At 37.7% G+C, this 16,009-nt stretch overlaps 1 protein-coding gene across 1 annotated transcript in view; it reads right to left on the bottom strand.

The window, feature by feature from the left end:
- The window catches only part of ICE1 (interactor of little elongation complex ELL subunit 1), a 47,554-nt gene extending 32,387 nt beyond the window's left edge, over positions 1–15,167 (bottom strand). The window contains 10 exon segments of the mRNA XM_023755958.1: positions 4,062–4,118; positions 4,205–4,244; positions 4,445–4,527; positions 7,289–7,326; positions 8,253–8,329; positions 10,375–10,486; positions 11,230–11,248; positions 13,981–14,015; positions 14,574–14,632; positions 15,084–15,167. Coding sequence (XP_023611726.1) covers positions 4,062–4,118; positions 4,205–4,244; positions 4,445–4,527; positions 7,289–7,326; positions 8,253–8,329; positions 10,375–10,486; positions 11,230–11,248; positions 13,981–14,015; positions 14,574–14,632; positions 15,084–15,167 — 604 coding nt within the window.
- Positions 15,168–16,009: the final 842 nt, after the last annotated feature.

The following is a 16,009-nucleotide window of genomic DNA, read 5'->3' as shown; positions in this document are numbered from 1 at the left end:
TATACTAATAAAAGGGTAATATGCTAATTAGACCGGGTCAACCGGCCATCTTCTAGATGTCCGACTTCCTTCCAGACAAAGCCATGGTGGTGGGGACCGAGGCAGAGGCAGTTAGGGGTGATCAGGCCGGCAGGGGAGGGCAGTTGGGAGCGAGATCAGGCCAGCTGAGAGGGCCGTAGGGAGCAACCAGGCTGGCAGGGGAGGGCAATTGGGGGCGAGATATCAGGCTGGCAGGGGAGAGCAGTTAGGGGTGAGATCAGGCCAGCAGGGGAGGGCAGTTGGGGGCGAGATCAGGCCAGCAGGGGAGACCAATTGGGGGCAAGATCAGGCCGGCAGGGGAGGACAGTTAGGGATGATCAGGCAGGCAGGCAGAGGCAGTTAGGGGCAATCAGGCAGGCAGGCAGGTGAGCGGTTAGGAGCCAGCAGTCCCAGATTGCGAGAGGGATGTCTGACTGCCAGTTTAGTCAGACATCCCCCAAGGGGTCCCCAATTGGAGAGGGTGCAGGCTGGGCTGAGGGAACCCGACTCGTGCACGAATTGCATGCACCGGGCCACTAGTTATAATTTCATGCTCTTTAATCCATGACAACAGTCTCTTCTTGGTAAGCTGTACCTTTAATAAACCTAGATATTTCCTTTTAATCCATGTAAATTCATATCTAGGCTTGAATTATTTTTGCCTTACATTATAGCTTTCAAGTTAGCATTTCTTTGGAATTTTTCTATCCATCTCTATATATTAATCTTTCTACTTCATTTGATTTAAAATGTATTCCCTATAAATGTATTAGAGATGAAGATCATACACAAAAGTCATGTCCAACACTTAGGAGGCCTTTCTAATATAAATATCCAATCTGTGCTCAGCTCTGTATTTCTTAATCACCTTTTTTCCCTTGGCTCTGTTCTCCCTGAAGAAGTCCTAATAGATGACTACTATGCTATCTGGCTTTATCCTCCAGATTCATGTATTTTCCCTAATACTTTTTATTTCCTTGTTCTTTTGTATCATGTTCTCAGAGACACCCAGACTAAGTCTCAGAGACACCTATCCTGTATTTGTCTATTCAACAACTCAGCCTTTCTAGTGGGTATATTCCTACAATCACATTATTAATGTTCCAGAACCCCAACTCCAATTTCATAGCAACAGCCTATGTATATGTTCTTGGACTTTCTCTAGGAATACAATTCAATTTTTAACATTTTATGTGGCTTATAATTTCATACTGTTTCCTCAGGACCTAGCTCTTCTTCTCAAGTTTTGGTGCCTTTCTTTCTTGCCCCTGCTTTTTTTCTGTTTTGGATGAAGGTTTTGGCATAACATCTTTGATAACCAGAGTATGTTTCCTCAGCCTACATTTTTAGTACTATACTCACAATAAATGGAGATTTATTTCATAAGCCTATACGATCCCTCCTTCAGAGGGAGGGGGAGGGAGAGTGAACGCAGTTGTGTGGAATTACATGGAATATAGAAATATCTCATTTTTTGGGACTAGGAACAGCCATAATCACCCAATCTTCGCACCCATGGCATAACTAACACTTTAGACAACTGAACTTTGGGCCATAGCCTCTGTACAAACATCAGCAACTATTTCTGAACCCAGAAGATGGCACATTTTTCATCCCTTAATCAATGATCTGGCAAAATGCTGTTGTCCTGCTCTTTCTCCCTCCCACCTTTGCTTTGAGGAAACTCAGTTTCTGCCATAAAAGCTTGCTTTTTGCGGGCTGCTATTTTCTCTGTAATTTGGGGCTTCATCGCCAATTGAACCAACTACTTTTTTCCTCATTTATTTCTTTCACTGGTGCTAAAGTTTTTAACTATAAAGAAGGGCTATATTTTATTTTCTGCCATTTTTACTGAAATTTGAAAGCTAAAAGGGAAAAAAGGCAAATGTGGCACTCAGGCAGCCTTTATTAAAAGTGAAATCAACACCCTTTCTGCTTAACTTATAAATCTTTTTCAGAGAAGTCAAGGATCTATATATATAAAAGCCTTAGTGACTGTTACGACTGGTCAACCAGTCAGTGCTTTGAACATGCACTGACCATCAGGAGGCAGATGCTCAACGCAGGAGCTGATCCCTGGTGGTCAGTGTGCTCCCACAGCCAACCTCCCGTGCCAGCCAGCCTCCCACGCCGGCCAACCTCCCATGGTCCTTCCCCCCGGCCAGCCCCGATCAGCCCTGGGCCAGGCCGAGGGATCCCACCCATGTATGAATTTGTGCACCAGGCCTCTAGTTAATAAAGAAAAGCATTAAAGATCATTTAAGAATTATAAATTAAACCCATCAAGGTCCACAATATTCAGCAGATTCTTAAAGACTTAATGTACAAAAAACAATATCCCTACCCTTATAGTAAGGGAAGGTAAAAACAAAACAAAACAATTTTACTTGAGATAGTAGCAATTTCTTTAAGGAAAATAAAAGAATGTAGGGACAGAGAGCAACTATAGAAAGGGAGTGGGAGAGTTCGGTTCAAATAGTAAGGCTCAAGAATAGCTGAATCCTAGAGCAAATCTACCAGTCAAAAAGAGATCACATTACATTTTACAGTCCACTGTTACTTGGGAAAGCCAAGTGTTGTCCAACCTTCTATTTCTCTCAGCAACAGCTATTGCTAAGAGTTTCACTTTCCATAGATAAGAGCGGGAAAAATAGTGTAAAGCACACAAATTATATATCAGTGACAGTGATAAATCAATGAGCAGGCAACTAAAAGGTGTGACTTGCTAAAGCCTTAAACCACAACACACATACACATACACAAAAGACCTCATGCTCTGAATATTAAAAAAAAAAATTTTTTTAAGAGAAAAAAGGTAAAGGAGACTTCTAAAGAGACACACTACATTGTACAAAACATCATAAGTGCTTTTAATAATATCCATTTGGAAAAAAAATAACACATTACATGAAAACACCATTATTTACAGTTTAAATTTATCCCTATCAAAAAAGTGAGAAATGGCAGAGCAGAAACTCATAACTTCCAATTTAGAAATCAAGAATGAAAACACAAAGAAGGAAAGTAAATAGTCCCACAATGAATAAACAGAAATATTAAAATGAAAGCCCAAATTTCTCCATTTCCAGGGTCATGCCTCCACATCTATAAGATTATTCAGGGGTAAAAGGTACACATGCATGTCTGTCATTTCCCTGTGACTTTTGTGACTGCCATTTTACTTTTCCTGGTAACTTCTGGCCTTCCATAAAGTCTTATCTTCCAAAATCACTTATAGGACTTTGATTCAAGTTCCTGCCTGACATTAACAATCTATATAATAAAAGCCTAAGCGACCTTTATGGTGGAACAACCAGAACAACTGGTAGCTATGATGTGCACTGACTACCAGGGGGCAGATGCTCAACACAGGAGCTGCCCCCTAGTGGTCAGTGTGCTCCCACAGAGGGAGCGCCACTTAGCCAGAAGCCAGGCTCATGGCTGGGAAGTGCAGAGGTGGTGGCGGGAGCCTCTCCCACCTCCGCGGCAACGCTAAGGAGCAGCAAGCCGAGCAGTAAGGAGCAAGCAGGCGGGCAATAAAGAGTGAGGGATCCCAGACTGCAAGAGGGATGTCCGGGGGCAGGGGTGGAGGGGGTGGGCCTAAGCCAGCAGTTGGACATCCCCCGAGGGGTCCCAGACTGCTAGAGGGTGCAGGCCGGCTGAGGGACCCCCTTCCAGTGCACATATTTCGTGCACCGGGCCTCTCATTTTTATATATTTGGCACCTAAGAAATTAACTCAATAAATTGTAAACTAATGAGAAAACTATACATATTCATTGAAAAGTTGGAAATTACATTTCTAACTAGTTTTCATTTCCTAAACAATACTGCTTTTTTATACTTCATTTCCATGTGTTATTTTATCACATAGTATAGTGACAACACACAGGGATCTAATGAATACATGAAATAGGATACGGCTTCTTCTTCCATTGAAACATCTACTAAGCCCTGCAACTTGCACAATTATAGGTAAGAGCAACCTCTCAAAACACTAAATGTAATACACTGAAATAAAAACAGAACTTGGAATATACTCACTTCTATTTATGCTTCCGGAAGTATCACTTGAAATTTGTGTTCCAACGTTTCTCAACTCTAAAAATATGGAGGGAAAAATAGTTAAAAGAAGAATTTTGTGTACCAAACATAATTTTTATGTAAGCCATTAACTGAATACTCACCCTTTTCAGCTTTCTGTTTAGAAAATTCATCAAGCCTTTCCTGTGGAAACAAAACACTAACAGTGTTTGAATGTACAGGAGTGCAGCCACTCTAGAAAGGGGCAGCCTGACAGTACTGCTGGCTGTTTCCACCAGGGGCCTCATTCCTGACTCCTGCATGAGCAGGACATTGCATTTTTACAAGGTCACTAAGGAGCCCTGAAGCCAGAAAGTTAACGTGTGTGTGCTGTTATCTTTTACCTGTGTCTTTTTAAATTCCTTTTCAAGTATTTTCTTTTCATTCCTTAGTTGCTTGAAGTCCTGAGTTTGCTTGACAGCAGCCTCTTTATTTAAAGAGTACAAGGAAATAAGAAACATAATTTACCAACTTTACAAGTACCATTAATAAAATATTCAAAATCTAATCTACTGAGGTTTTTTCATTTCTTTTTTTTTTTAATATATTTTATTGATTTTTTACAGAGAGGAAGGGAGAGAGATAGAGAGTTAGAAACATCGATGAGAGAGAAACATCGATCAGCTGCCTCCTGCACATCTCCTACTGGGGATGTGCCCGCAACCCAGGTACATGCCCTTGACCGGAATCGAACCTGGGACCTTTCAGTCTACAGGCCGACGCTCTATCCACTGAGCCAAACCGGTTTCGGCGGTTTTTTCATTTCTTAAACTTTGAAAAAAAATTGTGTAAAAGATTCCTATGCCTTCAGCATTTTATTAATCAGGGATAAATGGAGAAAAACTTTTAACTTAAAAAATTATTTCTATCACCTACAAAACCATAGAATTGGCACAGGCCCTTAGGAACCTTTACAATCCCAGGACAAGCCAACTCAAACCCTCTAGATAGGAAAGTTTCCAACACGTGTAACCTTTAAAGAGAAGGAGGCCATAGTCCCCCTCCTTGTTTTTCATCAGCAACATTCATGGTTTATAGATTATAGAACTGTGGTTTTATCTTAGAATAAAGTTAATATCATTCTCTTTATTTGGGGGAAGGGACAATCTTCTCTATGCTTACTATATTGTTACTCCTTTCTGGAATTTATTTCAATAAGCTAATATCATGACTGCTAATACCTTTATTATGATCTACAGTTGACCCTTGAACAAACCTGGGGTTAGGGGCGCCGACCACCAAGTGTTTGAAAATCCACATATAACTTTTGAATCCCCAAAAAAGTAACTACTAAATAGGCTACTGTTGATCAGGGGCATTAACAATATCATGAACAGTCACTTAACACACATTTTGGATGTTATGTGAAATATATACTGTATTCTTACAATAAAGTAAGCTAGAGAAAAGAAAATGTTATTAAGAAAATCATATGAAAAAGAAAATACAATTTATAGAAAAAAAATCCATGTGTAAATAGACCCACACAGTTAAAACTTGAGTTGTTCAAGGATCAACTGTACTGTACTGTTAAGGCATATTTATAGCTGTTCTCTGAATCTTCAGCCAATTATTCATTTCTGTTTTTGGTTCTGAAGCACTGTATCATCCAAGTATACTTTAGGAATCTGAATAGTACTAAATATGTTCATTCACAATTGCTATGGAAAGTAAAATGCCATAAAACACCAGAATAATAATCCTGCCCCGATTCCTTTTAATAAGCCTAAGTATTTCTTTACCGGATTATTATGCTCTATCATTTACTGGAAAAAAAAAAAATTTGTCACAGGGAAAACAAAGGCTACACTTTTGCTTCAAAGGAATTGTTCTAAAAGCTGCATATATTCTTACAGGCATTTCAGGCCCCTTTGAAAGCATTTCCTTCAATAGATACACAGTGCTGTTGTACGTACTGCCATATTATTGATGTCTGTGCAACAACCAAATCAAGGAAAAAACTGTTACTAAAATATTTAATAGTTATGTTCAAAAATACTCAAGTTCAATCTAGGTAAACTGATGACTAGAAACATTTTCCTTTATCTGTATGTCCTGATCCAACTAAATTTAAATCCTTGCTTCACACTCTAAGTCAGTGGTTCTCAACTTCCTAATGCCACGACCCTTTAATACAGTTCCTCATGTTGTGGTGACCCCCAACCATAAAATTATTTTCATTGCTACTTCATAACTGTAATTTTGCTACTGTTATGAATCATAATGTAAATATCTGATATGCAGGATGTATTTTCATTCTTACAAATTGAACATAATTAAAGCATAGTGATTAATCACAAAAACAATATGTAATTATATATGTGTTTTCCGATGGTCTTAGGTGACTCCTGTGAAAGGGTCGTTCGACCCCCAAAGGGGTCGCAACCCACAGGTTGAAAACCGCTGCTCTAAGTGAAAAATTCACCATTCTCTGAAGCAGAGCACTGCAAGTATGATGAAATATCAAAGAGCAGGGTCAGTAAGCACAGCAGGAATGAGAAAAACATGTACCAGGGATGGGTCTGGCAGAGTCTTGCTGGTCTTTACTGGATGTTATTTCCACATCCCAACCACTCAATGAAGGGAGAAGAAAACAGAAGGAAAGATCTTGCATTCAATTCCTGAAAGGGTTAATAGCTGCTCCATAAGGACTGACCAGATCCTCCTAGTGGTCCCTCTGTACTCTGCCTACCCAGTGTGGACTAGAAGCCCCTAAGCAGACAATGGGGTGTGGGGAGGATCAAGGACAAAGTGACAATCCCCAAAGTAGGGAATTTCACGGAAATCCCTCCATGGGTATAGTCATAACTATCTAAATGCATCAAGTTTCTGGGTACTAAAAGTAGTAACTTTCTCTATTAACCATTGATTTCATTAGAAAAAAAAAAATGAAAAAGCTCTGAGATTCAACTTTCAAAATTAAATCCTTTTATTAATTGTTTTTTTACAGAAAAAGTATAGGCTGCTACTACTTTCAATGGAACAACATTTTAAGGATTTGCCACATTCATTTTCATGCTACTATCTGGTAAATGAAAGGAATATAGCATCCAGATTCTTCCTAATGGTATCCTTAAAGCAATCACCCAGGGATATGCCATCAAAACCACGACTACTCAACTACTTAATCCAGTACTCCAACATCTTATAGTTACCAGTAAGTAGCTAGATAACAATAGTTCCAATACCTTCCAGCTTCTTCACCTTGGCTTCCAGTTTCTTCTTCCTAAAAATAAAAATTTTACATGTTAAAATGGTAAAAAAAAATATACATTAGTTTGTGGTACATTTATTTTTAATTACTGATGTTTATATAACAAAGTAAATGTCAGTCACAATGAGCATCACACATCAACCATTAAAATTACCAGCAATTATTCCAATGGTAGAACAAGAAAAATATTATGCCATTTAGTATGTAATAGTTGTAAAATGGACTAAAGAAATATGTACTTCTCTCTCTGAACTGCAGTGGCTTCAACTAAGAATCAAGCTGATAGTCTGGATGGTCTCCTAGATTCAGTGCAGCCTCTAACTAGGCAATGCTACTTTCAAGAGCACGGATGGCGGGAGTACTCACAACACCACTATTAAGAGAGGCCGTGGCTGGAGATGTGCACTTGTTTTTGGATGGATTTGAGTCAGAGAAGAGAGGTACTCTCTGAGTTTCTGCTACATCAATTTAACTACTATTTGTGTAGTTTACAAGTTTGTTGAATAATGTGAATATAGGATTAAAATTTCAAAATAATCAACTGGATGCTTCTCAACAGCCCTTTTTATGAATGGCAACAAAGACATCCATTCTGTATGGTAGCTGTTAAAAGTACTGGTACAACGAAAGGAGTAAATAGTATTTTCACACAGCACAGAGATACACAAGCATGCATGCCATATAAATATTAACATGTTTACAGAGTTTTCTCTTTGCATAGTCCTTTGACTTGTGATGGTTTATTTAACCCTCTTTATAACCTTTCAAGGTAGTTATAATTTCCACTTTACAGATGTGGACACCAAGGTTGAAAGACATTCAAGATTGCAGTTAATTACGGCCAACAAACCCAAAGACAGAGAAAAGAGAAACACTACTGATTTAAGAATTTTTTAAGATGAAATCCCTATTTCCAAAGTAATTTTAAAATTACTTACTGAGCATCAGTTTTCAAGCATTCTTCTTTTATACGAGCATATTCCTGATGAGTTTCCTGATATAACTTTAGAGAACTCTTAAAAAATAGATAGATACTATCAATCTGAAAGTCATGACCATCAGTAATAACTTACTTTGACCTAGAAAACCTAAATTATTATCATTTACTAGTATGAAATTAACTGAACAGATATGTTAGGCAGGAAACCAAAGTAAAATTCATTGAACATTGTAAAGGCTATGACTAGATCCTTATTAAACACTAGTGGGCAGGTGCACGGATTCGTGGACATTGAAAGGAAATTAATTAGAGGAAAGATTGGTGCGGTAACTACAATACCGCAATAAAATCTACCACAATATGCGAACCTTTATGGCCTAGCCTAAGCGCCACGGACATTGGGGAGGGGGGGGTGAAGGTCATGGGGGGGTAGGGGATAACGTGGGGTATAAGGTCACATATGTAATATCTTAATCAATAAAAAAATATATTTCAAAAAAAATTACATCAAAATAGTATATATAGTATACTATTATAAAATTAAAACACGCATGCAATTGGCACCAGCGAGAGCTTTGTATGTATCGTGCATGGGCGAGTCAACATTTATTTTTAAATTGCCAGTGTGCATCATATGTACTGGCTGGTTGAATTGTCGATGAATAAATCGCGATGTGGTTTACGTTGAATGTCAACAAAAACAATCAAATTCACAATCGACAATAACAGATTGAAACACATGCATGCAATTGGCACCAGTGAGAGCTTTATGTATATCGCGCATGCGCGAGTCAACATTTATTTTTTTAAATTGCCAGTGTGCATCATATGTAACAACCAGTCGGTCAGTCGTCCGTTGGTCGGACATGCGGTAGGTCACTTAGCTTTTTATATTACAATAATATGATTAATAGTCCAATCAAAGCTATAAAGTTTTTAAGTCCAAATCTTCATAATATGGAATTGCTAATATTTTTGTCTCAACCAATTAAAATTCAACAAAACCTAAAGAAATTTTAGAGCTTAATATAAGCTATTGTTACCAGTATGCAAAAATATAAAACAAGTCATTATACTTAACAGTAACTGGAGAAAATGTGTTAACACCAATCAATACATATACCCTAAAGGTTACTATATGCCAGCCGACCAGGGGGAGGAACCACGGGAGGTTGGCTGTGGGAGCACACTGATCACCAGGGGTCAGCTCCTGTTGAGCGTCTGCCCCCTGGTGGTCAGTGTGCATCAAAGCGACCGGTCAACCGGTTGTTCGGTTGACTGGTCATACGGTCACTTAGGCTTTTATATTTATATAGATCAGTGGTAGACAAAATTCAACGTCTTGGTTGTTTTTCTTTAACTTTTATTGAATAGTAAAATATGTAAAATAGAATTTCTCCAGAAATAGGAAAATCAATCACTGTTAAAGTATGTACGACCTCAGATAGGTGCATGGCATTATTAAGATGCTACAATTTGAAGACTGAACAGCACAATAATACTGAGAAGAGCTTAAAGAACAGGTAAAGAAGCCAAGAATCATCCCAGATTGACCATAATTTGCTTATACAAATCACCTCACTTATTGGCTTCAGATATTTCTCATCTGAAAAGCCAGGAATTCTTTTCTAAGACTCCTATAAAGACTAAACCAAAATTTATATAGAAAAACAAGCTTATACTATTTTAAATAAACTGTTTTATTATAATTTGATCTTGAAATAGAGAATATGATTTTGCTACTTTTAAGTTTAAATTTTTGTATGTTATTTTACACTTAAAGCAAAAAAAACAAACAAACAATAAAAACAATGTGAAAAGGTAATCAATGCAGGACACATGGAGCCATAAAAAATCACAACTAGAAGAATCCTTTACTACTGAACCTCTCATAAAGCATAAGAAACTAACACAGATTTACAAATCCAATGATCACTGTAAGGATCAGGCCATAAATCAACTAGTTCAATGTTCACTAAGTGTACTAACACACTTAAGAGTTTTGATTAGTATTGATTTCCTTTGTTAACATAGAAAGTGTCTCGTTATCCCAATTACAGTGAATTAGCAGCTCTTAAGCAATTGAAGATATGATTTTGGAGGAAAATTATTTTAGGTACCTTTTTCTCTTCTAGCTCAGCTTTTAAAGATCCCAGTTCTTCCTGACATTTCTGCAGAGGAGAAATTTTTTGAAGCATCTGTTCTACTTGATGATGCAGAGTACTATTCTCCCTGAAAATGGACAATGCATTAACATTATACAAAAGAATCTACAGTGAATTATTAAATATATCTATTGGTGACTTTTGATTATTTTCTAAATAGAAACAAAAAGGAATGAAAGAATTTATCTTTTTAAATACATTCTCTATTTATACCAACATGACCCTCACATTCCTTTTTATTTCTTTGGCATTATAGTCTATTTCTAATAAAAGTGTATCAAAAAGCCACTTGAGAAGCAGATATAGCAGATTCTCAATCTGCTGGAGAAAACATTAAAGGGCAATCTGCCAAGTAAGTTGGCTCTTCCAATCTTGAACTCATCACCATTTATTCAAATTAAATGATAGACAATTATGTGATGCAGTTAACAACCATGTTTTTTTTGCCTCCTTCTAAGTGATAAATGTAATCAGTTTAGAATTTTGGCATAAGTTTATCTAAAATTGTTTCAAATATACAAAATAAATAACCACATTAAATAGTGCAATTCACATAGACAACAACAATTATATGGCAATAAGCTTCATCTCAATAGTCATTAAAAGTTATTGAAAAGTCAAACTAGGCCATAATTTAATACCTTAATAAGAAATTCATTTGTGAAACATGAATCTTCTTTTATTATGAGTATCAAAGCAACATTCTAAATAATGGGTCAAACATAAGTGGCTCTTTTTTCAAATCCATCCATTTAAAATATAGACTGAGAAATGTTTCCCCCAAATCAAATATGAAAACAGACAGCTTACCTTCTGGCAAACTGCAACTGTAAAACTTGTTAAAGAAAACTCTGAGAATTTTATCTACTGATACTTGTCTGAAGACAAAACTCACTTAAAAATAACATTGCAATGTATATATAGGTAAGATCATAATTCCTAGAAAACAATATTCAAAGTTCCATATATAACATACATATAACATAGTGAAAAGATTTTTACTGAGTTATTCCTATTTATAACATGTACTAAAAGTAAAAATATCCACTTCTCTAAATTAAAAAGGCATCTGATTAAATGATCAATATTAAATTCCAAGAATAAAGACAATATGAAACCAATGGATAATCCCTCGAATCCTATATATACATCAGAACAACCAAATAACTTGTCTTCCACTTCTCAAATGATCTACAGCAGTGGTTCTCAACCTTCTTAATGCCGCGACCTTTAATACAGTTCCTCATGTTGTGGTGACCCCCAATTTCATTGTTACAAATTGAACATAATTAAAGCATAGTGATTAATCACAAAAACAATATGTAATTATATATGTGTTTTCCGATGGTCTTAGGCAACCCCTGTGAAAAGGTCGTTCGACCCCTAAAGGGGTCATGACCCACAGGTTGAGAACCGTTGATCTAGAGAATAATTCAATAATTCTATCAAATAAGAATATGTTCTTACTAAAACTACACATAACTATATCCAATGAGTAATGAGGAAAGACAAGGAGAACATAAAATCTAGATATTCACTCATTTTTACAATTTACACAATTTGATAACTTCATTCCCCATCTCAAGCTGCCAGTAATGTTATAAAGATAGCAAATAATAATTCCTTTAAGTTTCATCTCCTATAAATTCCTAATCATATCACAATATAGCAAATGTTTATTTGTAACTAGTCTGTATCCTCCTCTATTAGAATATAAACTTCTCAAGATTAACTAATATATTTTATTCAACCTAAATTACTGCAGTCTTTGCAAGAAAAGTTCAAAAAACATCTGCTGAAATAAACTTGCTCTTCCCTTTAGAAAGAGAAACAAACAACAAAATGGTCAGAATTACAAAAAAAAGTAAAAAAGCAAGTTATATAAGAAAGCCATACAAACCCTATAACATTGGTACCTCAAGTTATAGAGCAAATTACTAAATACTTGAGGTATAGCAAATACATATTTGGGGCAAATGCCAAATGTGTTTTTTCAAAAATCTGTATTTAGCCCTGGCCAGTGTGGCTCAGTTGGTTGGAGCATCATCCCAGTAGACCAAAATGTTGGGGGTTCAATTCCTGGTCAGGGCACATATGTAGGTTGTGGGTTCGAGACAGAAGCAGATTACTATATCACAAATGGAAAGTCAATAATAATAGAAAGTTTTATCAATTTTTAATAATCTATTCTAACAACTTTTAGAAAAGTAATTTTCCTGCTTACTTGTGCAATTATCTCTAAAAGGTTATACCATTTCTTCCAAAAAGGATGAACACATACTCTTCTAATAATAGAATTGATCGCCTACCTATTTTTCTGTATAATTAGAAGGACTGCAATAACTGTTTCTGTAGTTTTTATAAGCAAACAAATTATTCTTGCAATAATACACATTTATAGTTAAGTAGACTGATAGTTTCAACAAATAAGGCACAAGAAATTTCAATGACTTATACTTTTTAATGTAAAAAACCAGATATGAAAAGTAAGTCTCAATGTTATACCCTGATTTTATCACTTTAATAACAAATTAGATATGATGGTTTCAACACAAACAAATAAGTCCAGGATGTCAGACATAATACCGAATGAAGCAGGCTTCGAGTAACTGCCAAAGGTGACCAGCACAATCTGTCCCAATATTTAAGCTGAAGCTGTACTTCAGTGACTCCCTGAAAATATACATGTATTTTTATGAGAGAAATTTTATTTTATGGGAGAGAAATAATTCAGGGTAAGTGTCATCATCACAAGATGAGAAAGGATCAATTATACACACCATTTTCACCCTGCCAAGAAATTATTTAACCAAAGGCCAAATATAACACAAGTGCCCTACATGGTTGTTGAACAAACGGTGACTATGAGCTCAAGGTATACATTAATCTCTACAAGTCACAACACTGATAAACACAAGTCAGTTTTCTAACATTCTGAATATTCCTACAGGGCCCTTCTTGCAGAAATGCCCAAATATTCTGATATTCAGCTTCACATTATTTCTGAGCCTAAAGAACATATAGCACGTCCTGGGTACAATGAAAAAGACCTACTCTGTCCAGTTCAGTGATTGAGCATCAACCTATGAACCAGATCACAGTTCGATTTCCAGTCAAGGCACATGTTCAGGTTGCAGGTTCAATCCCCATTAGGGGGCGTACAGGAGGCATTCTCTCTCATCATTGATGTCTCTCTCTCTCTGTCTCTCCCTCTGCCTTTCTCTCTGAAATACATATACATATATACATATTTACATATATATATATGTAAATATGTATATATAAAGAAAAAAGACCTACTCATTAAAAAGCTTATGAAACCTAAGAATATCAAAATCAATGACAAAAAAAAAATTCTAAAATAAGGAGACCTGCAGTCTTTATCAGAAAATGTATTAACAGTAAAAAACCAACTGTTTACTGTGCCTGGTAGAAATACTCCCTCCTTTAAGTCTGTAAATAGTGCCCTCCAAAAGATAACCATGAAAATCTCACATTTCTTTAAAAAATTATATATAAGTAAATTTAAAAATTCAAAGAAAAAAGCCAATAAAAGGATATCATCACATTTCTTCTGGTACTCTGTTAACAAATTACTGCAACAAAGAAAAGAATTGTTATACTATGTTAAACTATGTTTCAAAATATGCAAGGCACCTTTCTTCCCCCACAATAAATTTAATTATATATATGCAAACATGTACATATTATCTTAAATTCCTTAAAACACTGTATCGATATATGAGTTTTTCATTTAAAAATCCCTTTGATCTAATTAATATCTTAGTCTATAAATTATGTGACTTCATTAGAATTTAAAAAAAAATTGAATCTCACACCACAGCTATGAAATACTGTGAGGAAATTTGAGGCCCTCTCCTAAAACTAAGAAGGCTTTGAAGATATAAGACAGGTTTACAAAAATTGCCAGTTTAGCAAAAAATCGCTTCCTAAGACATGAACGTTGTTGTAAAGGCCAATAACAGAAGGTTAATGATGAGGACAGGATTTTCGTTATAATCAGCACAACACCATGTAGGCTTCAGAAGATAAACTCCAGTTCGCCTTTCAGGCTCAGGGGTCTAACATCGTCTCCCACTTCAGCTTGTCTGTCCAGGTCCATGAAGTTCAGTCAAACACATGAATATACTCACTCTGTATTAATAATTTTTTGCTTCAAGGTGATTAATGCTTCAACATATTCATTTAAATTCTGAAAAAAAAACAAACACTAGTCAGGTACTTGTTTTTAATAAATTAAATATAATTTTAAGGTAGCATGTCATCTATATATATAAAACCCTAATATGCAAATAGACCAAACAGCTGAACCAAACAAACAGGTCGCAATGACATGTGCTGACCACCAGGGGGCGTGCACGGAACATTGCAGGCATCAGCAGTGGCAGGATGGTGAAGCAGGTGCATCAGACCAAGGTGGGGCGCTGGTCACTGTCATTGGGACAAGCCTCTGGTGGTTACTGAAAATTCTTTGCTCCCATGTGCCACGGTCGTCCCCCCCAACCCACCCAGCGCTTGCACCTACTGCGGATGCCAGCCCCACTCACATCCGCTGCTGGCGCCCAGCACCAGCCCCGACTGCTTGGTGCTGTCAGCGGGTGGGAGCGGCGGCTGCTGGCCCTGATCGCCCCTCAGGGCTTCACCTCTCCCTGTTCCTGAGGCACAATAGGGGCCAGCAGCCGCCACTCGCACCCGTTGATGGCGCAATCGGGACCAGTGCCAGGCATAGGCAGCGGGTGCAAGCGGCGGCTTCAATGCCAGCTGCGGGTGCGAGCGGGGCCGTCACTGGCAGCAGGTGTGAGAGGCGACTGCCAGCCCCAATCACCCCTGAGGGCTTCTCCACACCACCCCCACTCCGCTCCTGAGGGACGATCGGGACAGCAGTGGCTGTTCGCACCCACTGAGGCACCAGCCCCAATCGCTCCATGCCATCAGCGGGTGCGAGCAGGGCCGGCGCCATCAGTGTATGAGAGCGGCAGTGGCAGGAGCGGGGCTGCCAGCAGAGAGGGGACCGGGGCCGTGGTGGGAGGGGCCGAGTGGGGGTGCAGAGGATGGGCCAAGACCCGCCCCTGTGCCCACCGCAACCTCACGGCCCACAGTTCCTTTCAAGGTGCACAAATTCGTGCAGTGGGCCCCTAGTTTATTATAAAGCATAAACATGTTATTTACTGTGTTACATAAACACAGAAATATGTAAATCTATTATTTCCATTGTGTATAACACACAAAAATATGCAGTGTGATCCTAAGCCCACACTGCCTCTCTCTGAATCTTTTACCTGAATGATGGAACTCTAAGAGCAAAGCAGTTAGTTGTACAGATGCTCTGACTGTGTGTACTTGATTTCAGTGTGGTGTACTCAGTTTACACTGCAAAACATCAACAAGCTTGGGAATCAGTGACACCAGATTCCTCTTAGCCAGCTGGTCCTCCCTCATCTAGCAGGAGCTTTGCTTTTGAAAAAAGTCTCCTCCTGGGACACGGTGAACACCTGGAACAGGTGGACTACCAGTGATGGCGAACCTTTTGAGCTCGGCGTGTTAGCATTTTGAAAAACCCTAACTTAAC

This window comes from Myotis lucifugus, unplaced genomic scaffold (genome assembly GCF_000147115.1).
Source record: "Myotis lucifugus unplaced genomic scaffold, Myoluc2.0 scaffold_0, whole genome shotgun sequence".
Lineage (NCBI taxonomy): Eukaryota > Metazoa > Chordata > Mammalia > Chiroptera > Vespertilionidae > Myotis > Myotis lucifugus.
Note: the sequence above shows the minus strand (reverse complement) of the source record. Positions and strands in the feature narration are given on the sequence as shown.